This window comes from Perna viridis, chromosome 6 (assembly GCF_037379345.1).
Source record: "Perna viridis isolate PV_CMFRI_1.1 ecotype Kerala chromosome 6, ASM3737934v1, whole genome shotgun sequence".
Classification (NCBI taxonomy): domain Eukaryota; kingdom Metazoa; phylum Mollusca; class Bivalvia; order Mytilida; family Mytilidae; genus Perna; species Perna viridis.
The window spans coordinates 26447294-26471744 of record NC_142450.1 but is presented as its reverse complement, the minus strand read 5'-3'; the positions used below and the strand labels follow the sequence as shown (position 1 = coordinate 26471744).

The window sequence follows — 24451 nt, the reverse complement described above, 5'->3', positions numbered from 1 at the left end:
GCATGCAAATATAACGAATAAACAAATGTTTCAACAGGAATGTATTAACATGTTTTTTTTTTAACTATTTCAAACTTTATTAATCATTCTTCTTTTAAAATTATATTGATTTAACTTATATGTCTAGTTAATTAAGTTCATAAAAGTTTTACGCATATCCTAATTTCTTGTGTCCAATCTTTTCTGATCAATAAGTAATACCTTGGAATATTGAAAAGTTCCAATTAAATCTGAAACTAATAGGTATTTTTTTCTACTTACTGTATTCCAATGCAGTTGTGTTGCAATCAAGTGAGTCATGTGCTAGAGTAACCAAGGGAAGCAAGATTATATCGGAAATCAAAAGAATGTAAGGGACAAAGACCAGACATGGAAAACAAACATATACATCAAAGAACAAAGTAACAAATCTAAAGAGCAACTCGGACTCCACTAAAAACTGGGGCTTGGACCAGGTTCACTGGTATGTTAAGTGTTCTCTACAAGTTTGTCGGTACATCAGATTACTTTGATTCGGTTAAAAACAAATAAAAGATCTCCCATCACAAGTATGACTTGATTGTCAATACATTTTTTTCATTTCATATATCATCAATTTGCAGAAGCTGTACTTTTAGTTCCAGAAACATTCATTAAATGCATGTGTTCATCTAATTTGAACCTTCTTTTACATTACATATACATAGATAACACAGACTTATTAATTGGAAACATTATGACAAATGTAATGCTTTTACTTTCCAATTAAAAACTTTTTTTATTGTCAATATTTTATAAATCCTAGCCTACTATAATTCATTCGAGGCTACATTGAAAAATCAATATTCGATATGAATTAATTTACAGAAATAGCGAATACTTATTCAGACAGATACAGCTTTTCGTCTTATTTGTTCAGGTCTTTGTATTCTCTATCGAACTCGAGAGTTTAATCCGAATTCGACAGATTTTTAGAGTTTGTTTTATAACTGTATTTTCCCATAACTATTCTAGGTAAGGGTGGGCGTACACAAACATGTTTAACACCGACATATTATCTAAGTGCCTGTTCCAAGCAATGAACCTGTAGTTTAGTTGTTGCCGTTATGTTTATTGTGATATGATTTACATTTTTCTATAGATAATGTTAATTTTCGTCTTGAATAGTTTTACATATATTTTGGAACCTTTTACAGGTTCCTTTATGGTATAAATTCGTGTGGTAACCTATAGAAGTTTATTATTTGTTGGCAGACATTTGATTAATGACTCCCTCAATGTCAATATTATCACATATCTTTTTTTCAATCTTTGATATATCGTAGTGCTGTAATAACTATTCTCCCTTACAATAATATTTTTGAAACATGCAACACTAAAACACTTTTCACGTGATATCGCGCCTTCAAAAGTTCCATCTTTTTTTATTGGACCTCTTTGTGTAGGGTAAGCGTCCTCTGCTAGAAACACCCGCCGAGTTGCTCATAAAAAGTCAAGTCCGGGGTAGACAAACCAGGAAAAGAAAACTATGACCCGTTGAATAAATCAGTTTTCATAGTGCTGATGGATACACCATAACGATCCACGAGTCGGGATTTTAACTGAGTATGGGGAATAGAAGTATACAGTGTTGAAAATCATAGGTTTTAATGCTATTATATTCAGACGACAGTCTTGAACTGATTGTCGCCAAAAGATCTTTCGAATGTTTCAGGATCCACATTGAATTAATACCACTACGAGAGTAACAAGTGTTGTGGTAGGACTGCAGACCCTCTTTGACAGTTGTGAGTATAAAAGTTAAAAGTTTTGAAAGAGGTTTAGTGGTACATTTTGCAGATTCAGCTATGAAACGTTGTTTGTATGGATACATGTGCAGTTTAGAAATGCAGTACATAGACGGTAAATCACAATCATCGTCCTTGGTAGAGAGACGAACAGAGGATAGCACAGATTTATGGTTTTCCACAATCTCTTTTTTGGAGAGAGTGGTAGCAGTATAGGTCTTATCACTGCTATTTTTTTCTACGTCTACCTCCGATAATAAACATTGGATATAAAACGTTTTGCAGACAAAAACAATGTTGTCTTGGGCTTTGTCTGCTGGTACGACAATATATTTGTCATGTATAGTAGACAATGTTTTTGCTACATCGGGGTCTTTGAAAACTGATGTAGCCTTGACACTCATTGACCTACTTAAAACTTTCATTCGTTTCAAAATTAAAAACCTCACGGCCTTTAACCACTCTGACAGAGAATCAATGTCTTCTTGTTCTCGTTTTATCCATTTTCTTGCATATTCCTCGACGGCATCCATATGAACTTTAAAGTTATAATTTCAATTTATGGAGCGTGGTTCACGGTACTTGGGACCTTTAGAAAGGATATTTCGCAGAGATTTGTTTTCGATAATGGTTAAATTTCCCGTAACGACGTGACAAGAATGACCATATTTGAATGGAGAGGTTTTGCGAGAACAGTCAGGTGGTTTAGCCTTGAAGTCTTCAATCTCGAGGTTATGCAATAGCCTTTATAATTGAAAATTTTGGATGCGATGGGTAAAGTATAGGAATATGAAATAATTGGTATTGATTTGTCTTTGAAATATGGGGGAATTTTGTTGGTAACGTTTTTGTGATGGAGGATGTTAGCCAAATTAATTGCATCTATACCTTTGTTGACAAACAGTAGTGGACGAAATGATCGTTTTTCTTCATCTTGACTTTTCATACAAACTGGTTTAAAGAGTATGTGGAAACCAATATCCAAAATGATGGCAACAAGTCTGTATAATGATGAGGTGGGGTCAGAAACAGGAGTGTCAAGACTTGTTTTTTTAAAGGGAGTTTAGTAGAGTGAGAGGTACAGAATAAAGTTTGGTTCTAATGTGATGAAGTCCAAGTCTTACCAAATTGAAAGCCTCAAATTTGGTAATTTTCGAATTTGACCAACTTGCAATTTGATGGATGCACTCGGCGGAGTATGAATTATTACTCTTATGGAGTACCCGTAGTCGCTATTATTTTTATAAGGGAATTTTTATATTGCTTTACACTCGTGTGTTATATTATAAATAAAAAGGACTATATAATCAATAGACGATAAATATTAACGAAAACGAAGGCATATTAAAAAGGTCGATTATACTTAATATGTTGCTTTTGATAGATTGTCTTAGCATTTCTTACAGATGATGTCACAAAAAATTGATTTGGAGTAAATGGACCAAATCAGAAATTCAACCTCCGTCGCGGAGTACTCGTTAAATACGTCCTATACAAGAGCAATCCCAGAGTTTCATACAGGTCCATTTAATTATTATTTTTTTTTAATTCGTACAATGTGCTATATTGATTACATAGGAAATTTACCATCTTTATCAAACAATAAAAAAAGTCTTTGGAATCATTGAACAAATCGTAAAAAGTACATTTAATGTTTAATCTAACAATTTTTATCAATTATCTCCCCCTATAAAAAGTTATTTTTAGAAATAAATGTTTTAATTGTACAATACATATTCCAATGTCAAAAATCCTTTCAAAATCATTTATTGGAAATACCTTTTCCTATAAGAATTTGTAAAAAAAGCAGAAAAGAATGTAGCAGGTATGACTTACAGTTAGTCATGTATTGTTTTTATGCAATAAAAAACAATAAGTCGGAAATGCGCTTTTTATATTTACAGACACAGTACGTTAGAATTACATTAATGACTGTAGAAACTCCTACCGATTTTCATTGTAATAATTATAGCTGGAAACGTTAGTTGTTAAGCATTTTATGGCGACGTTGCGTTACAATAAAATCGGAAGTGAAAGTCGTTCATTATTTAAAATTAGTGTAGCTATCAATAACGTCACAGTGAGAAATTTATTATTGTCTTTTTTCTATGATTCATCATATTTTTTTGTATATCACTGATTATATTTTAAGGTGTTAAAATAGTTTCAGTTTTACTAATGAATAAAAATATGTCTCTATTTATGCATTCCTGCTCCATTATTTCATCCTGGAATTTATAAAACGGAAATATTGTGTAGTCACTAAACGTCCGCTTAGTTGTGTATTGCATTTTTTTTTCTTTTTTAATTTGTTGCCGATGAACTGTAACTTTTTTGGAGTTATGTACTCGTCTGTAGAAAATAACTTTCCCCGCAAACACTGCAAGTTACAATATACAGAAGACTTTTTGGGGTAAACTCCTTTGCCCAATTCATTATAATAAAAATAGAAATTCACTAGAATATATTTTGAAATTGTCATAAAAACACACACACACACACGCGCGCGCGCGCGCGTGGTGTCAAAAATATTGAAGTCATCCCGCTAGTTTTTACTATACAATTCAGGGCTTTTCAGTGGTTATTACTTTGGTAAAGGAGATATTTATGGAACTATGATTACTCTAAAGGACACTTATGGTGCATCTGTTGTTCAATGTGCTGCAAGATGCAGTCATATGATGGACTGCCTTGGATTTAATTACAGTTGTTAAGTTTTCATCCTAGTGTCATTTGATAAACTTGTTGGACGACAAAAAAATTGTATATTTTGTTTAGTTGGCTTTCTAAAAGGTATGAAATGCAAAAAATACCAGTTTTATATATTGTAAATTTTGATATGCTGTACACGTGTTTCAAGGAGTAACCTCGCATCAGCAGCATTAAAATCAAATATGTAGGAAGGTCATAATCAAAATATTAGTATACAAGAAGTGCTCATAACCAAATCTATCGAAAGAGGAAGCCAAATCCGAGAGGTTCTACCAAATGCAAATATAGGTTAGAATTTGACTTTTTAAGTCATTTCACAAAAACGCCCTTAAAGTCACAAGTTCAGAATATACCACCGTCACGGAAAAAAGAAGTAAGAACTGAATTGAGAGAATGATCAAAGGTACCAACACATGACGTTATGCAGAGAGATATCAGCATGTTTGAGATGAAGGCAGCCATCAGAAAAATGAAAATGAAAAAGGCACCAGGACCAGAGAACATCACCAATGAAATGCTTGGCACCTTAGCATTAACAACTTTGCTAAAATTGTCTCACCTGAGCTGGAGACAAGGTCAAGTCCCTCAATGGTGGAAGAAAGCCATAATGATGCCAATACTGAAGAGGGGAAAGAACAGGTCGAAAGCCTCAAGCTACCGCCCAATTAGCCTAACAAGCAGTTGCTGTAAATTAATGGAGCGTATTATCAACAAGCGCCTACAGACATACTTGGAATCGGAGAACATTCTTGATCATGAACAAGCTGGTTTTAGACAGTACAAGAGCAGAAGATCAGAAAACACATCTATCTCAAGTAGTCGAGAATGCATTTCAATCAAAGAAAGTAACACTAGTTGTCTTTGTAGATCTTAAGAGAGCATTTGATAAAGGTTGGAAAGATGGCCTTCTTGTGAAACTTCTTAGATTTGGAGTAAGTGGAAGAATATACAAATGGACCAACTCATATCTGTACAATAGAAGGGCAAGAGTACTGGTACATGGGAAGCATGGCCGAAAAATACTTCTAAAACATGGTGTACCACAGGGAGGGGTATTGCCACCAACTCTCTTCATACTCTATATATATTTATATATATATACCCCGGCTGTTAAAAGAATAGGCCTGCAGCAGCGCTAAGCTTGTCGTAAAAGGCGACTAAATAGTGCTTAGAACCCTAGCCGGGGGCTAGGGCGCTCTGCCCACAGATCAACTGGGATGTGTGCCCCAGGTGGTGGAATTGGGGTACCCCTGGCGTGTTACATGCTGGGGTTGTCAGGCTATAATACGGAAAATCTGACCGCAAACCATAGTGGTGCATCGTGTTGGGAAAGATGCCACGTTCCTCGCACGTTAAAGAACCCTACTGTGGTATTCTCCCGGAGTAGGAACCATAGGGCTCCGCTACAGGATGCTAAATTGCCCGACCATACCCACCTCTCCCTATTTCCAGTGGCAATCAAAATTTGTCGACCCCATTGTCCTTGTGACCCATCCCTTTTTCATTTCATCGTCGTTTCATGTTCATTTTATCAATTTCATGTTCATCGTCTGAATATAGCTGAAATGTTGATGTTCGGACGTTAAACCCCAACAAACAAACAAACATACTATATATGAATGACCTAGTTCCAGAGCTAGCTAATGGTGTACAATCATCACTCTACGCAAATGATCTTGTCCTCTGGTGCTCTGAAGAGTATGCAACTACTTCAAGGTACAGCATACAAACAGCATTAGATATGGTAGTCAAATGGGCCAATGAGTGGTGTGCTACCATCAATAGAGAGAAAACAACAGCCACCCTCTTTACAATCTCACCTAAAACCCAATCTGTCAAACTGACCATGGATGACATCCATATCACAATGGAAGATCAGCAAACATACCTTGGTGTAACCTTCGATAAAAGACTTACATGGAAACAGCATATAATGACAACAGAAGCCAAAGCCAGACGAAAATTAAACATCATGAGAAAGGTTGCTGGTACAAACTGGTGTGTTAATGAAAAAGTTTTGAAATCTATCTACAAAGGAAATGTACGCCCACATCTAGAATATGGCTCTAGTGCTTGGATGACAGCAGCTAAGTCTCACCATCAGACTCTAGATAAAGTCCAGAATCAGGCACTCTGCATCATCACAGGAGCCATGAAATCAACACCTATTGCTAGTATGGAGGAAAGTACAAACATACAACCATTAAGTAAGAGAAGAGAATGTAAAGCTATGATACAGGCCACCAAATATCAGTGCTTACCAAACCACCCAATGAATGAGAGACTGAAACAACTATCCTCAGGCAGACTCAAAAGATCCAGCTTCACTCTAGAAACAAAAGCACTGCAAAGAAAACACCAAGAACATCTACCTAAGCATGTCAAACCTATAGATTTTAAAATGAATGACAACATATATGCAGAGAAGGAGGACAATGTAACCATTTAGACAACAGTTCCGTTACTCAGTGCCAAAGATGAACAATCAAACATCGTCAGAAAAACCGTAACAATGAGCATGCTGGAAGAAGAGTATCCAACAGAATTGTGGGCAAGAGTTTACACAGACGGTACAGCCACAAATGCGACAACAAAAGGAGTGGCCGTTATCTACATAGAATACTCAAATGGAGTACAACAGTCAATGGCAATACCAACATGATTACATTGCTCCAACTACAAGGCGGAAGAAGAAGCACTCATCCATACCGACTTTTATGCCACTAAGTTAATAGGGAAACAGAATTACGATCAGGTTACTTGCGTTTCAATGAAAGAGCGTCTTTAAAGTTATATTGTAAATATATCGACTGCGTCGGAAAAAAATAATAATTGACATTTTCTACCGATTAAATATTTCTGATCACCGTAATCGCCATTTTCCATGCCCCATAAAAATTTGGTTGTGCAAATACAATCAGTTATTTCAAACTGTAATAATTAACCATGTTCCATCATTTTAAACGATATATTTGATTACAACGATGACGAACCACATTGTACCATATCAAAATGTGGTATTAAAAATTGCAAAACATGCAACATTCTTATAACCGACCCTTACTTCTCCAGTCCCCTTACAAACACAACCTTCCATACAAGAAATCACGATGACTTGAGTTGCAAATCAACAAACTTAATATATGGATTAGAATGCAACTTATGTGGTTTAATATTTGTCGGAGAAACGCAAGACCGATTAAATAAAACAATGTGCGGTCATCATTCGGGAATTAACACCACAAAATTCCCAACAGTTTATCAACACTTTAATCAACAAGATCATTCAATCCTCTCCATGAAAGTTCGTATTTTAGAAAAAAATTAGCATCCTACGAACAATTAGTAAAAACTATCGTAGGGAAAGAGAGGAGTACTGGATACGCAGACTAGGTACTGCAATACCTTACGGATGCAATGACAACATCAAAAGTATAGGAAACCTTTCAAGCCAATATAACAATAGCATATATTTGATGAATTCATTTGACAAAAAACCAGGACGGGAAAGGAGTCATGGCCATCGCCACTATACGTCACCTAAGTTGCATGATGTCTCCATAGATGGTATCCTTCCTTTCATACAAAAACCTCTTGGACTTCATCACATTAGAACCAAACTTTACTCTATATCTCTCACTCTACTACACTCCCTTTATAATACAAGTCTTGACACTCCTGTTTCTGACCCCACGTCATCATTATACAGACTTTTTGCCATCATTTCGGATGTTTCCATAGACTCTTTAAACCAGTTTGTGTGAAAAGTCAAGATGAAGAAAAACGATCATTTCTTCCACTACCGTTTGTCAATAAAGGTATAGATGCAATTAATTTGGCTAACATCCTCCATCACAAAAACTTAACCAACAAAATTCCCCCATATGTCAAAGACAAATCCATACCAATTATTTCATATTCCTATACTTCACCCATTGCATCCAGAATTTTCAGTTATAAAAGGCTATTGCAGAACCTCAGGATTGAGGACTTCAAGGCTAAACCACCTGACTGTTCTTGCAAAACCTCTCCATGCAAATATGGTCATTCTGGTCACGTCGTTACGGGAGATTTAACCATTATTGAAAACGAATCTCTTCGTAATATCCTTTCTAAAGGTCCCAAGTACCGTGAACCACGCTCCATAAATTGAAATTATAACTTTAATGTTATGGATGAAGTCGAGGACTATGCAAGAAAATGGATAAAACGAGAACAAGAAGACATTGATTCTCTGTCAGAGTGGTTAAAGGCCGTGAGGTCTTTAATTTTGAAACGAATGAAAGTTTTTAGTAGATCAATGAATACCAAAGCTACATCAGTTTTCAAAGACCCCGATGTAGCAAAAAACGAGTCTACTATACATGACAAATATGTTGTCGTACCAGCAGACAAAGCCCAAGACAACATTGTTTTTGTCTGCAAAACGTTTTACATCCAATGTTTATTATCAGATTTAGACGTAGAAAATAATAGCAGTGATAAGACCTATACTGCTACCACTCTCTCCAAAAAAGAGATTATGGAAAACCATAATCTGTGATTTACCGTCTATGTACTAAAGATTCCTAAACTCCACAAGAATCCATACAAACAACGTTTCATAGTTGGATCTGCAAAATGTACCCCCAAACCTCGTTCAGAACTTTTAACTTCTATACTCACAACTGTCAAAGAGGGTCTGAAGTATTACCACAACACTTGTTACTCCCGAAGTGGTATTAATTCAATGTGGATCCTGAAAAATTCCAAAGATCATATTGGAGACAATCAGTTCAAGACTATTATCTGAATATAATAGCATTAAAACCTATGATTTTTCAACACTGTATACTTCTATTCCCCATACTCAATTAAAATTTCTACTTAAAAACGTTATACATCGTTGTTTTTCCAAAAAAAATGGTACACCTAGATGCAAATATATAGTTCCTGGTAGAGATTCCTCCTATTTTGTAAGAAATAATTCCAAATCATCTTCCAAATATACAGAGGAAAATGGTTACAATATGCTGGAATGATTAATCGACAACATATTTGTCCAGTGTGGTGGACGTATTTCTCGACAAACGGTCGGCATTCCAATGGGAACAAATTGTGCTCCTTTACTTGCTGACCTATTCGTTCACTCTTATGAGACTGACTTTATAGCTGATCTGATCAGAAAGAAAGAATATCGTTTAGCTAGATCCTTCAATCTCAGTTTCCGCTATATAGATGACGTATTATCTTTAAACAATCCTAATTTCGGGGATTTAATACTTCCCATCTACCCAAAAGAACATGAGATAAAGGATACTATAGACACTGTGAAGTCAGCCTCATATCTTGACCTACACTTAGAAATTGATGGTAAAAGAAAACTATTGACCACACTTTACGACAAACGTGATGACTTTTCATTCAGAATTGTCAACTTTCCTTTCATCTGTGCAACATCCCTTCAGCACCAGCGTATGGAGTGTTCATATCACAACTCATACGTTATGCCAGAGGTTGCCGAAACTACGCAGACTTTTTGTATCGCGCTAGAACTCTAACAAATAGGCTTCTGGAACAGGGTTATGTTGCTACAAGATTGAAGTCATCACTACAGAAGTTTAATGGTCGTCATCATGAACTCGTGCATCGTTATGGTGTATCCATCTGCACCATGAAAACTGATTTATTCAACGGATCATAGTTCTCCTTTCCTCTTTCGTCTACCCAGGACTTGACTTTTTATGAGCAACTCGGCGGGTGTTTCTAGAAAAGCCTAGGACGCTTACCCCACCGGTGCACCTGGTCTATGCTCCCAGATTTTAGTGGAGTCCGAGTTGCTCATTTACTTTTGTTACTTTGTATGTATGATTTTAGTAAATTTATGTTCTTTGTTGTGTATGTCTGTTTTCTATGTCTGGTCTTTGTGCCTGGGTTTCATTCTTTTGATTACCACTACAACTTTGGTTCCCTGATTACTTTTACAAATATATCAAATAAAATTGCCTGAAACAAAAAGGGGTACTCTTTTCTTACATATCGTTTTTGTTCCAATTCCATCAGAAACTAAATATTTTGTCTAAATAAAAATATATTTAGAAAATCTATCACCGGTAAAATTAAAGATTGCTGGAAAATATTTTTTATTGCGCATTTTCTGAATTTATATTTTAGAGAACTCTATTTGTTAGTATTTATTTTGTAATGTTGTAGTTTTACTTTACTATTCGCGTGCGGGAAATTTCAAGATGTCATCTTACTTTCAAAAGATCAAACGTCTTGCATTTAGGCCATGTAGATGTCATCATGATTTTTATCAAAATACTGAATTTTATTTTATTTTTTATTATTTTTAATTTAGTGGTACATTGTAAACATTGATGAACTGATATATCTCAACCTAAATGGGCTTATTACAGTATAAGTATAACCTACTTATGAGGGATTAGCACCTGAATTAATATTGTGATTACATTGCATGTAATTAATATTTAATATGAAACCATTAGATTGGAATGATTAAAATTATAATGTGTAAAAAGCAATTCCATTTTTAACATGATTGTGAAGTGCATTTTTATTGATTCTTGCAACGCGCTTAAGAAGCAGCTTTGCAAGGGCCTTTTTTGTCGTAGAATTCTGAAAGAGTAATCATGGAAACCAAGATTCTAGTGAAAATAAAAAAAAATGTAATCCAGGGACAAAGACCAGGCATGGAAAACAGTCAAACACAACAAAAAAAAAAGAAATATCTGAAATAATACATACAAAAAAAAAAAAATTAAATGAGCTATCCGGACTCCACTAAAAATAGGAGCACGGACCAAATGCACTGGTAGGGTAAGCGTCCTCTGCTTTTCTGGAAACATCCGTTGAGTTGCTCATAAAAAGTCAAGACCGGGGTAGACGAAAGGTGAAAGGACAATTATGACACTTTGAACAAATCAGTTCCCGTAGTGCAGATGGATACACCCTAAAGATGCATGACCTTATGATTACGACCAAAAAACTTCTGTAGTGATGATTTCAATCATGCAGTAAAATAACCTTGTTCCAGAAGACTAATTGTCAGAAGTCTAGCGCGATACAAAAAGTCTGCGTAGTTGCAGCAAGCCCTGGTATAATGTATGAATTGTGATATGAACACTCCATACGCAGGAGCCGAAGGGATGTTGCCACAGATGAAAGGAAAATTGACAATTCTGAATGAAAAGTCATCACGTTTGCCGTAAAGTTTGGTCAATAGTTTTACTTTCCAACGATCCCTAAGTGGAGGTCATGACATGAGTCTGACTTTACAGTGTCTGTAGTATCCTTTATCTCAAGTTCTTTGGGGTAAATGCAATGCATCAAATCCCCGAAACTAGGATTGTTTAACGAAAATACGTAATCTACTTAGCGAAAACTGAGATTAAAGGATCTAAATAAACGATATTCTTTCTTCCTGATCAGAACAACTATAAAGTCAGCCTCATAAGAGTGAAGGAAAAGGTCAGGAAATAAAGGAGCAAAATTTATTCCCATTGGAATGCCCACCTTTTGTTGAAAAACGCGTCCACCACACTGGACAAATATGTTGTATCTAGATGTTCCATCTTTTTTTTGAGTAACAATGATGCATAATGTTTTTGCCTGATTATGGAGAATAGAAGTATAAAATGTTGAAAAATCATAGATTTAAAATCTATTTAATGCTATTATATGCTAATAATAATCTTGAATTGAAAGTCTCCAGAAGATCTTTCGATTTTTTCAGGATTCACATTGAATTAATACCAATACTCGAGTAACAAAGGTTGTGGTAGGACTGGAGACCCTCTTTGACAGCTGTGAGTATAGAAGTTGAAAGATTTGAAAGAGGTTTAACGGTACATATCTAAGTTATTATGGGTAAAATTAGCGATTAAAACGATATAAACAATTAGAAATGCATGTAGAAACGATACATTTCCAATACAGATTAATCTGAAAGAATTCAACGGCTGGGATTTTCCCCATATGGTCTAACAACCTCTTACTATAACGTCTATATCCTACATATCTATCTAATTTTTGTTGTTTGATTACTGTGTACAAATTGTCGGCCATCGTCAAATTTGCTATAAGTTTGAAGTATATCTGATAACACCTCAATATTATGAAAAGTGACTATGTGCGAAGTTTTGAACTTGTGACATGAAGTGCTCTATTTTTACAAGACTGCAATTGTGTTTTAAAGTAAAAACGAGTATATAGAATAGACCTTGCAAATCTTGCGATATGATTTAATATAACATGGAAAAATGAAATCAAGAAAACCAATAACAAGTAATAGAAAATTTATAGTAACTTGAGTCTGCAAAGTTATGAACAACATAATCCATATACCTTTTCTTTAATAGAAATCATACTTAATCTATTGAAATGTTTCTTTAGCTGATCACATTCAAAGATTCTGCGCATTGTCATAATTGTGTGTAACTTCAAACATTGAAAAACATACGAAAGAAAGGCTTCATCTCTTTACCCTTTTACTAATAAATATGCGTCAAAAATACAGAAGGAACACATTTTTTTCTTAATCTTCTCTTACAATAAGACAATTATATGTATATAGTGATTATTCTGCAGCTATGTCCTATAATTTTGACGTGCCTTACCATCATATAGGTATTAATATTAAACGAAATTAATTTATAAATAAGTGTGACTACATGTAAAAACAAATATTTGCTTGTTCACATGAATATTGAATAACAGGATTGTGTCTAGTATTGCTTTGATTTTGTAGGCACAACTGGTGGGTCTTCACTGAACACTATAACTAAAACCTGTACCAGTGCAAGTAAGTCTGATTGTGGCTGAAATAAAAACAAACTTGTTTACTTTTTAAGAAACACCTATATTCTTTTGGTGCAGACTCAATTTATTTAAAACTAATTTCTTTAAAAAAAATTCGACCGACTTAACAGACTTTTCCATAACAAGAAAACCTCTCAAAACAAGCGTCATCACCAATCAAAGCCAAATTAATTATACACACTACTTTAACTCCGACACAAGTCGCGTGATCAACTTTTTTATACCCCAACTTTGCATAGAAGAATTGACGACATCATATATATGATGTCTTTTTTAAATCTTCAATTCCATTGATTTTTAGGTCTGTTACTGATAAAATAAGACTGTGGCTTTTAATTTTTCAACCGCAAAAAACCCAAGAACAACAACAAAAAATTAAACAAACAAACAAACAAACAAAAACCGTCTTACGTTTTATAATCACTTACATACTTACATATTTCCAATCCTCAAGATATTGTAAATTAATTTTCCCATCTGCAGTTATATTTTTACCATGTCTAAGCTGCATTGAACTGGTAGGTTTAACATACACAATAGGAGAATTATATGGATGAGTGTCCAGTATGTAGATACAGATTGGTATGTTATATGCATTTCCTACAATTTTAAACTGTGTGTGTACATACACAACTACAGCAATACCAACAAGCTTATCAAGTCAGTTCGTTATATTTGTTTTCTCTCTTTTCCATTTGATATATATGACATTGTGTATGAGTATCTAACATGTAATGCACACAGTGTTGCGTATATATGTTGTAATAGCAAAGTAGTTCATTACTTTGTTGTGTTGCAAATCATACCGAAAGCAGCGACTTTATACATCATTTGTTACAGAATAATAAACGACAACGGATTAGTGGTCAATTGTTTGTGTGTTTTTTTTAGTATAAATCAATCTAAACATGTTAACTCACCTTTATAATCAACAGGAATTGCACCCTGTAAACTTACTAACTGTTTTGGTAAACCATCATTTAGAACTGAAATAAAATATATTTGAGTTTTAGAGGACATTTCGTATGTACTTTATTTTGGATTTAATCGACGATTAACACGTACACTGAAAAGGAATTTTGTACTTTATTGGATTTTTTTCTGAATGTGGACGTAATTGGTCCTATACGTTTTTTTGTTTCTGTATGTGTGTAAATTGTTTGTTTGTTTTTAAAACCTAAATTTTTGCCAAAAGAGTCGCAAAAGTAAAAATTTCAAGAGGGATTTCATTCAAAATAAAACATTTTGTTTATTTACCCAATGCTTCCTGAAAGGTGAATGTTTTCTACTTTTATTGTTAATCTACAAGTTTTATCATGTATTGGTCTTAAATCTTTGAATTCCGTCATCAAATCCTTGACCTCTCTTTTTACAATATCTTCATATTTGTACTGAAAACAAAGTAATGGTATCATGTTAACATACCTGTTTTACGTTTGTTCCCAGATATATTGAAGTATCAACATTTAAAATTGATCATATTATTTCCAAATTATTTAGTACGAATTCTTGATATTACAAATGAATTGTGTAATGCTTAAATCTTTCTATCATTTCTATAATGTAATTCATTTACATTACGTCATAGTCATATCTCTCCCTAATCAAAAGTTTCATAGCATTTATTATTTATTTCAAATTGATAATATTCAAGTGTCAGAATGGAAATCATGCTTGAAATAAAATAGTGATAATCTTTCTTACACTTTTCAACATATTCTCCAAAGTTGACATTATGGTTTCTGTCATATCACAGTCACGTCTGTTTATAGCTTGTGATTGGGGAAAAAATATAAGTACTTTTGTTTGATATGATTGCTGTAATCAACAACTGTGATGTAACCTTTTTAGAAAACAGTTGTCCAGGATTGCAAATTCGACATCATGAAATTAATTTTTTTATGTCCATTTTACAAAAAAATACCCCTTCTGTATCTTTATTTGTGTTCATGTCATGTTACAGTGTATTCTGGCAGAAAATACTTCTACAATTAAGTTCATGTTATGCAAACACATGAACAAATTTTCAATACTAGTAAAAACGCATTTACTTTGAAATCTTAAACTAGTTTTGATACAAGATTGCATGGTATGAAGGGAAGATTAATGACCAGTTGCACATTTCATAAAATGGATATAAAACAAAATAAAATGTGATGTATAACTAACATTTTTGGATCTGCTGAATTCCTTTATAAGAATGAATTTTTACATTCTTCTTTGTCTCTAACTATACTGGAAAACTTACATTCTTGGTCAGCTGATTTGGTGAAAACTGGAGGATTTTCACTAAACTCTATCACTAAAATCTGCATTAATCCCAATAAGTCGGTGTGTGCATAATAAAATTAATTCAATAAATTGATTAATATTTTCTTATAAGCACACGATGACGCATTCAAAAGAATGTGTCTTCTAATATCTTTATATCTTGAAATGATACCAATTATTTCTTAGGCACTAATGTCATAACTTACATACGTCCAGTCTTTTAGGTATGGCAAATCGACTTTACCGTCAGCATCTACGTATGTTCCCTTTGATATCTCCATCGAGCTTGTAGGCTTGACAAATACGATGGGAGGATGACGTGGGTGAGAGTCTAGAATGTAAACACATATCGGTATGTTAAAAACGTTGCCTGTACAAAAATGCGATTTGATAGATTTTTGATAGCCTATTTTCGTACCCAAACCAAAATTTACTTATTTTTTCTAAGGTGTACCACATTTATGTATTTCATAGTTCGGGGAATCCCAAATTTCATACTTGCCAAGAGAAAAAAAATATGAAGCTCTGCCTCTAAGAAAAGTCATTAGCTTACAAATACAGGCAAATCACTAACACACACACACAAAAAAATTGAAAGGATTGATGAAATTAAGGAACACGTCTGCAATGCTCAAAGTGTCACGACTTTTAAATAAAAATCGACAATTAGCAGCTTTTGTTAGTTCTTGAATATGTCAGATATCTCATACCTCGTCCTCTTTGTAAAAGCAAATGGATTAAATGATTACAAATTTGAGCATTGCGTATCAATTAAATATGCCTGAGCTCCACAAACATCCATAGATCCATAGATTCAAGTCAATAAATGCAATCGGAAACCACAAATTAATCGTATCAGATAACAAAAAGAATAGAATTAGTACCCCCCTCAAATTAAAAAAAAAATCCAATTCTTAATATCACTATCTTCATAAACGAGTTTTTCTGATAATACTACTAAATACCTTTGAACTGACTTTAATCTTTCTTTTTAAAACGATCTTTTTTTTCCATTTTATCATTTGCCACCAAAATCATCATGACTAAAATAGTCAAATTTGATTTGATATTCTTATTAATTCAGAATTAAGAACACAATCCGTTTACAATAAAAAAAAAATCTACATTTCATCTAACCTTGATATGTGACAGGAATTGTGCCTTTCAAATTTACTAGATCTTTTTGGGTAGCATCGTTGAAAACTGGCATAAGAAATAAAAATATCATATCATAGTTTCTTCACCTATAAACATCCACTACTTTCATTATAATGATAAATCTGCATAAGTAATCAAGGGAAGCAAGGTTATACCAGACATCGATTTTTTTTTAATTCCATGAGGTAAACTTTAACTCTAAAGCTGTTCCTAAGGTTTTTTTAAAGAGTAATCAAGAGAACCAAGATTCTAGCGAAGAAAAATGTAATCCAGGGATAAAGACCCGATATGAAAAACCGACACACACAACAAAGAACATAAAATAACCAAAATAATATATACGATGAAACAAAATTAAACGAGCATTTCGGACTCAACTAAAACCTGGGAGCATGAACCAGGTGCACCGGTAGGATAAGCGTCCTCTGTTTTTCTAGAAACACCCATCGAGTTGCTCATGAAAAGTCAAGTCCGGGATAGACGAAAGAGGACACGTTATACAAATCAGTTCTCTTAGTGTGCCGATGGATACACCGTAACGGTGCACGAGTTCATAATGACGACCATAAAGGCTATGTAGTGCTAGTGATGACTTCAATCTTGTAGCAACATAACCCTGTTCAAGAACCTTAATTGTAAGAAGTCTTTCGTTGTACAAAAATTCTGCGTAGTTGCAGCAAGCTCTGGCATAACGTATGCTTTGTGATATGAAAACTCCATACGCTAAGCCTGAATTGATGTTGCCGCAGATGAAAGGAAAATAGACAACACGAAATGTACTGTTATCGCGTTTGCCGAATAGTTTGTTCAATAATTTTCTTTTTTCATCAATGTAGTATCCTTTATCTCAAGTTTCATTTGTATATGCAATGTATGAAATTACCGAAATTAGGATTGTTTAACAATGATACGTCATGTATAAAGAGGATCTAGGTAAACATGTTCCTTCTTTTGGACCGGCCATAAAGTCAGTATCATAAGAGTGAAAGAATATGTCAGTTGATAGATATCTTTGATTTTTTTTTTGTGGTCATCATCATTTATTAGGCCTATACGCTGCTATGCACATTCTAACAGATTTTTCCGACGCACTCTGTACATTTTGCTTTCCCCCTTTTCTATTGACCTTAAACATTTTTTGTAAAGATAGTACTTGTTCTAAGTATCACAAGTTCTACTTCGTTATAAAATTGGATACAATCTTTGCATCGCAGAAGAAGAGTAGGTGCTTGTCAATAATAATAAAAAGAAATTATTTTGAATTGATACGTCCTATATCTTTAGCGACCGATGCCAATATTGTAGTTTTAAAAGCTAAATGTTATATCTAAGAGATCGAACTTTTTTTAATACCACTTACTTAATGGACCATGATTTGGTCTCAGATCTTTAAAATGCTCAAACACCTCCACGATATCTGTTTTTGGTTTTATCGATATATGTATGATTAGTCTATCAAATAATAAAATATGCATAGGGTGTTATATGACCTGAGCATGATAGTAAATCAGTGAAATGAAACCAAAATTATCTGTGTTTGTATATAGTTTCTTTTGTTTGTTGGGGTTTAGCGTCCGAGCAGATATTGCTAGATATGAACATGATATTCTTTTTTCTGATCATAAAGAAGACATTGTTTTATACGTTCATGATCGAATATTGAGACAAGGTTAGACCCTATTAAGGAATTCAGTGGGAGACAAAGCATAAGAAGTAAAAAAAATAAGGACCACCTATCTGATTCAGTAAACCACTGTTAAATACATTGAAAGATAGAACCAAGTAGTTTTATTGGCGCTCATTTATTCTTCCGTGTGTATACATTCAGGTTTTTTTGTGTATTTTTGTTCTTTTAAAGACTATTCTTTGTCTTCAGATCATGACTATCCTGTTCCTCGTATTAATCAGGGTCTTTCCTGAAACATTCATGCTGTAACAATCGAATAAACGTATGAATGTCTCCTTCTGTAAAGGTCCGTAATAATGGATTACCTTAATTGCCTTAATAAGATATGTCTCTAAAAGTGTTTTGTGGTTGCTTGGCATGCTAATTATCTCTATTCTGTAGTATACTTTAAACTTATTAGACCGGCTAACTTGTATTGCGTCTGACAGTTTTATAGTTAGAAAGATCACATATGCTTCTTAAGGTTTTATCACTATATTGTATGTGAAAAAAAATATTGACAGTTTATTTTATACCATAAGAATATATTTCACATTGTGTTACGGTGTATCCATCTGCATTATGAAAACAGATTTTTTTCAACGTGTCTTGGTTTCCTTTCCGTTTTTGTCTACCACGGATTTGAGTATTTATAAGCAGCTCGGCGGTGTTTCTAGAAAAGCAAAGGACGCTTTCCCTATTGGTGCACCTGGTCCATACTCCAATTTTATTTTAGTTGAATCCGAGTTGCTCATTTACTTTTGTCATTTTTTACGTATTATTTTGGTTATTTTATGTTCTTTGTTGTGTCTTTCAGTTTTCCATGTCTGGTCTTTATCCCTGTATTACATTCTTTTGATATCCGCTGTAACCTTAGTTCAATTGATTTCTCTTAGAAAGCAGACAGTTTATACGGACACATATTCAATACGCTCACTCGCTTAAATAGTGATACTTTGTTTTCAGTGACCCATGTATTTTACTAGTAACATGATAATATTTAAATATGGTATTTATTGAAAATAAAAGGTTAATGTGTTTGTACTTACGAACTTATTACGTGGTGGTTTACAACGTTGGTTAGTTTATAAGGGTAAAAAAAGCAACTTTCCCCGTTACGATCCAATGTGATGTTGCCTAAATAGTGCCCTCTTGTTATATATTCTTTAGGTCTGATTTTATCTCGAAGTTAAAATATGGCGATTAAAAATAATAACAACATCAGACTTATTTGCCTTATTCTCGGAAAGTGAATCAGCTACACACGGAAAAGTGATTTCAATTCGACATCCGAAAATAATTAAATGGCTATCCGTTTATCAAGGAAACAGTTGAAGTGTTTTGTGATAAGATAGTCAATGAATATACACAAAATGCACTTGTTAAGCTAGATACAAATGCATTTTGTGTATCATTTTTTTTCACAAAGAACACTGTTATTTTTCAGAAACATGAGAGAATCTCCTTTAAAATGTAAATTGTTATCAAATATGCTTTCACCAAGACCCCGATGGAGCAAATACATTGTCTACTATACATGACAAATATGTTGTCGTACCGGAAGACAAAGCCCAAAACAACATTGTTGTTGTCTGCAAAACGTATTACATCAAATGTTTATTATTGGTGGTAGACGTAGAAAATTATAGCAGTGATATGACCTATACTGCCACTACAAAGAAGAATTAGTGGAAAACAATAAATCTGTGCTATCCTCTTTTGGTCTCCTTACCAAGAACGATGATTGTGATTTACCGTCTATGTACTGGATTCCTAAACTCCAAAAGAATCCACACAAACAAAGTTATATAGCTGGATATGCAAAAATGAACCACCTAACCACTTTCAAAATTCTCAACTTCTATACTCTCAGCTGTCAAAGAGGGTCTTCAGTCCTACAACATAACTCGTTACTCCCTAAGTGGAATTAATTCAATGTGGATCCCATCTGCAAAGTTCGAAATATCGTCTGGAATCCCTGAATTCAAGATTATTATCAGAATATAATAGCATTAAAACCTATGATTTTTCAACTATTTAAAATTCCATTCCCCATATTCTGTTAAAACCTCGGCTCAAAAATATTATACGTCGTTGGTACAAGAAAGCAGTTCTCTTAGATACAAATATGTAGTTCTTGGTTAAGATTCTTCATACTTTGTAAAAAATAATTCCAAATCATCTTCCAAATATACCGAAGAAAATGTTTTCAAAATGCTCGAAATTTTGATCGACAGCATATTTGTCCAGTGTGGTTGAATGCAGTTTTTTTTTTTTTACAAACGATCGGGATTCCAATGGAAACTAATTGTGCTCCACTACTGGCTGACCTGTTCCGTTAATCTTACGTATTATCGTTAACAAATTCTGGTTTCGGGGATTTGATACATCGCATCCCAAAGGACTTGAGATAAAGGATACTACAGATACTGTAAAATCAGCCTCATATCTTGACCTACACCTAGAGATCTATGGTTAAGGGAAACTATTGACCAAACTATACGACAAACGTGATGACTTTTCATTCCGTATTGTCAACTTTCCTTTCATCTATGGCAACGTATCATCAGCACCTATGTATGGATTTTTCATATCAAAACTCACACGTTATGCAAGAGATTGCCTGAATACGCAGATGTCTTGTTTCGCGCTAAACTTCTACCAATTATCTTCTATAACAGGGTTACGTTGCTACAAGATTGACGATAGCACTACAGAGGTTTTATGGTCGTCATCACAAACTCGTAGATCGTTACATTGTATCAATCTGCACCATGAAAACTGATTTGTTCAACGTGTCATAGTTTTCCTCTCTTCTTTCGTCTACCCCGGACTGGACTTTCTATGAGCATCTCGGCGGATGTTTCTAGAAAAGCAGAAGACGCTTACCCTACTGGTGCACCTGGTCCATGCTCCTAGTTTTCTGTGGATTCCGAGTCGCCCATTTACTTGGTATTTTATGTGTATTATTTTAGTTATTTTATGTTCTGTGTTGTGTTTGGCTGCTTTCCTTGTCTGGTCTGTGTTTCCAAATTATAATCTTTTGATTTATGCTAGAATCTTTGTTGTTCTCTTGATTACTCTTTCCCGTCTTACCGAATTAAAACCCATCAAACTTGATACTAACTGGATTTTACTCACTTAATATGTGCCGAATGACTTCCCATTCGGAACACTAAAAATTACTCCCAGATTTGTTTGTCGAAGTTTATAATTTAAGTATTTAATTCTATTTGTATGTTGTCTTATTTTCTTTACCTACAGTTCTTGTATTTAACCAACTTTTATTTTGTTTTCTAAATTGTGCATATAATTGTTTCTGTTCTTTATGTTTCCTTTTTTAGATCGCACGTGGCTTAATGGATGAACTGTCCTTTTATTTTGATTCTTCTGTATTGTTTTCGATATTAAAAAACTATAGATTTCTCCTAGCGGGACTAATACCACCGCAGCCGGTTGAATCTTGAACACTTGGGGACCACTGTGGACACATAATTCACATTGGGCACATTTTTGTATTGGAGATAGACTAAGCACTGTTGACATACAGTTTTGCTGCAATTTCTGAGACTCACTACCCAAAATCGAAATCACAATAACAAAATATATTTGCCAGTCAACTTTTAACAAAATTTCCTAATAATATGCACTTATACTCCTTTCAGTTACATTACAACCATGGCGGTCAATGATGAGGCGTTGCAGACAATGCATGAGACCAAGTTTTGCTGAAAACGCCAAGTCCGTCAGCCGTCATTTCTACAATTTTTACCCAACAAAAATTCCCGACTGTATGCACATTTCCATGCATCTCAAAATGTTTCATATATTAACAATGATGCAATTGCAAGCTGCTTAGAAAATAGTTTGGATAGACGGACAGACAGGGTGAAACCTATATACATGTACCCCTAAAACTAATTTTCGCAATTAAATCCCTAATTTAGTCGATGTTTTACTAAAATTGTTTCTAAAAACTTCAGTTGCCACACTATTTATGCTTATAATCAATCTTGGTAATTCGTAGACTGCGTCGTAAGACGCAATGTATATTTTAACGTCTGATGGTGTCTTAGATAAAGAAATTGGTCCATTTTTCATAACAAAAATGCTTGAATGACTTAAAGTGCAGTTGACTTTGACTCTTGAGACATTTCACTAAAGATATTGTCTGCTTATGCTCTGCAATTTTTCTAAGGTTTTCGGACTCCTCTAATTTTATTCATTTCATATATAAGTATTTTTTGCCTAGTGATCCTCGCTGTGTTTTTCATAATTGCATTAAACACAACTTAAAATATCGTTTAAAAAATCCTTGTTATTTCTATGGGGTTTTTAATAGCTAACAACCAAGTAAGACAAAAAGTATGGAAAATCGAGAGAAGTACTTTTCCCGTCAAATTTTCAAATGCGATTTAAAAAAGCACACTGGCCTATTATGTTTTTTTACTAATATATTTGTAGTATGAATGATCTGAAAAGATTTCACAAGCCTTTGAAATCTTGTTATTCTTTAATGGAGCAGCGAATATCCTTAAGTTAAATACATTAATGCATGAAAGCAATCAAGTCCTCTCCATCTTGCACAAACATAATTGTCAAGAATTTTAAAAAAAAAACTGCAAAAAGACTGAAAACACACAAAGTTGAACTTATAAAAATGTGAAAAATAGACACATCCGAAAGCTATTGTTCACTTATTCGTTATTCTTTTACCCTTTAAATTTTTCTGAAAATACTCCTCGTGTAACATGAATATAAAAGTTTGATTAACACGTTCAGGGAATAGGACGCTTCAATAATTTTTCTAATGTATTATTGTAAGCATTTATCTAATCGGTCAATACGCAAGTACTTTTATAGAGACACTTTGAAATCAAGTAGTTTTACGAATATAAAATAAAACTTAGGCATTAAAATTGATAAGACAAATCATCGATTAAAAAAGCAATATACTTATGACAACGACAAAATAAGTGAAGTTGTTTGTAAGCTATTTTTAGAGTAAATCCATGCAAAGCTAACATAAACAAGATAATTGTGTTGACTGTATTGGTCAGCTGCTATTTATAAACTACTCCACTAGAAAGTAAAGTAAACGAATAAAAAAAAAAGGATATAAGGCCAAGAATCTGACAGTAAAGGCTACTTAATCAACATTAATTTACAGCTTTAACTGTGCCTTTACTCTGTAACATTAAAACAAAGGCCTGATATTCTATGGCATTCTATTACATATTGAATATAATGTATGTAACAACACGTCAAAGGGATATGCTATTTGAAAATCATAGAAAATCAAATCAAGTTAGATCAATCAAAGTCTGGTTAAGCACAGCATTTATCGAAGAAAGATCTGAAAATGCATCCAAAAAAATTTTTTTTGCGTTTATTTTTATAATTACTCGACGGTTCCTTTCAAAAACTTGCCATTTTATTCATGTCGTTCTGTACTACGATTCCCTTACAATTATTTTTTGTTCTTACCTCCGAGATTGAAAAAATTCAAAATTTATTTTTCCTATGAGAATTTTGCTTTAAATGTATTGTTTATCCACCATCTTGTTTCTATGGATATTTAAAATGTTCCCTATTATCTCACATTTGAAGAGGTGAAATATAACATGATTTCCCGCCATATTTCTGGTTCCCTGCTAATTTATTACTTTATGTGGTAAGACTCTTATTAAGTACCAGTTGTAGCATTTTCATTTGGAACGTCTGGTTTTGTCTTTTACTAAAGGTAAAGAGCACAAATATAGCGGGAAATCATGGTATTTCACCTCTTAAATTGTGAGATAATAGGGAACATTTCAAAATATCCATAGAAACAAGATGGCGGATAAATAATACATTCAATGCAAAATTCTCGTAGGAAAAATAAATTTCGAATTTGTTCAATCTCGGAGGTAAGAACGAAAAATAATTGTAAGGGAATCGTAGTACAGAACGACATGAATAAAATGGCAAGTTTTTGAAAGGAACCGTCGAGTAATTACAAAAATAAACGGAAAAAACCGCAAACAATCTGAGGTGACTTGGACTATAGGAAAACAGA

At 33.7% G+C, this 24451-nt stretch overlaps 1 protein-coding gene across 15 annotated transcripts; it reads right to left on the bottom strand.

Annotated features, from left to right (window-relative positions):
• Window positions 1-12707: 12707 nt before the first annotated feature.
• Window positions 12708-19401, bottom strand: LOC148614282 (tumor susceptibility gene 101 protein-like). 15 transcript variants are annotated; one of them, XM_088588308.1, is made up of 7 exons: window positions 18088-19374; window positions 16707-16772; window positions 15547-15900; window positions 15003-15070; window positions 14219-14689; window positions 13735-13898; window positions 12708-13297 (listed from the first exon to the last, which is right to left on the bottom strand). In XM_088588308.1, the coding sequence occupies exons 5-7, from the start codon at window positions 14316-14318 to the stop codon at window positions 13205-13207; spliced, it is 357 nt and encodes a 118-aa protein (XP_088444434.1). In that variant the 5' UTR covers window positions 14319-14689; window positions 15003-15070; window positions 15547-15900; window positions 16707-16772; window positions 18088-19374; the 3' UTR covers window positions 12708-13204. The 15 variants fall into 15 exon arrangements, 7 of the variants coding, with proteins under 7 accessions (XP_088444434.1, XP_088444436.1, XP_088444437.1 ...); XM_088588310.1 differs by having other exon boundaries at window positions 15776-15900; XM_088588311.1 differs by lacking the exon at window positions 15003-15070 and having other exon boundaries at window positions 13727-13898; window positions 14219-14284; window positions 18088-19396.
• Window positions 19402-24451: the final 5050 nt, after the last annotated feature.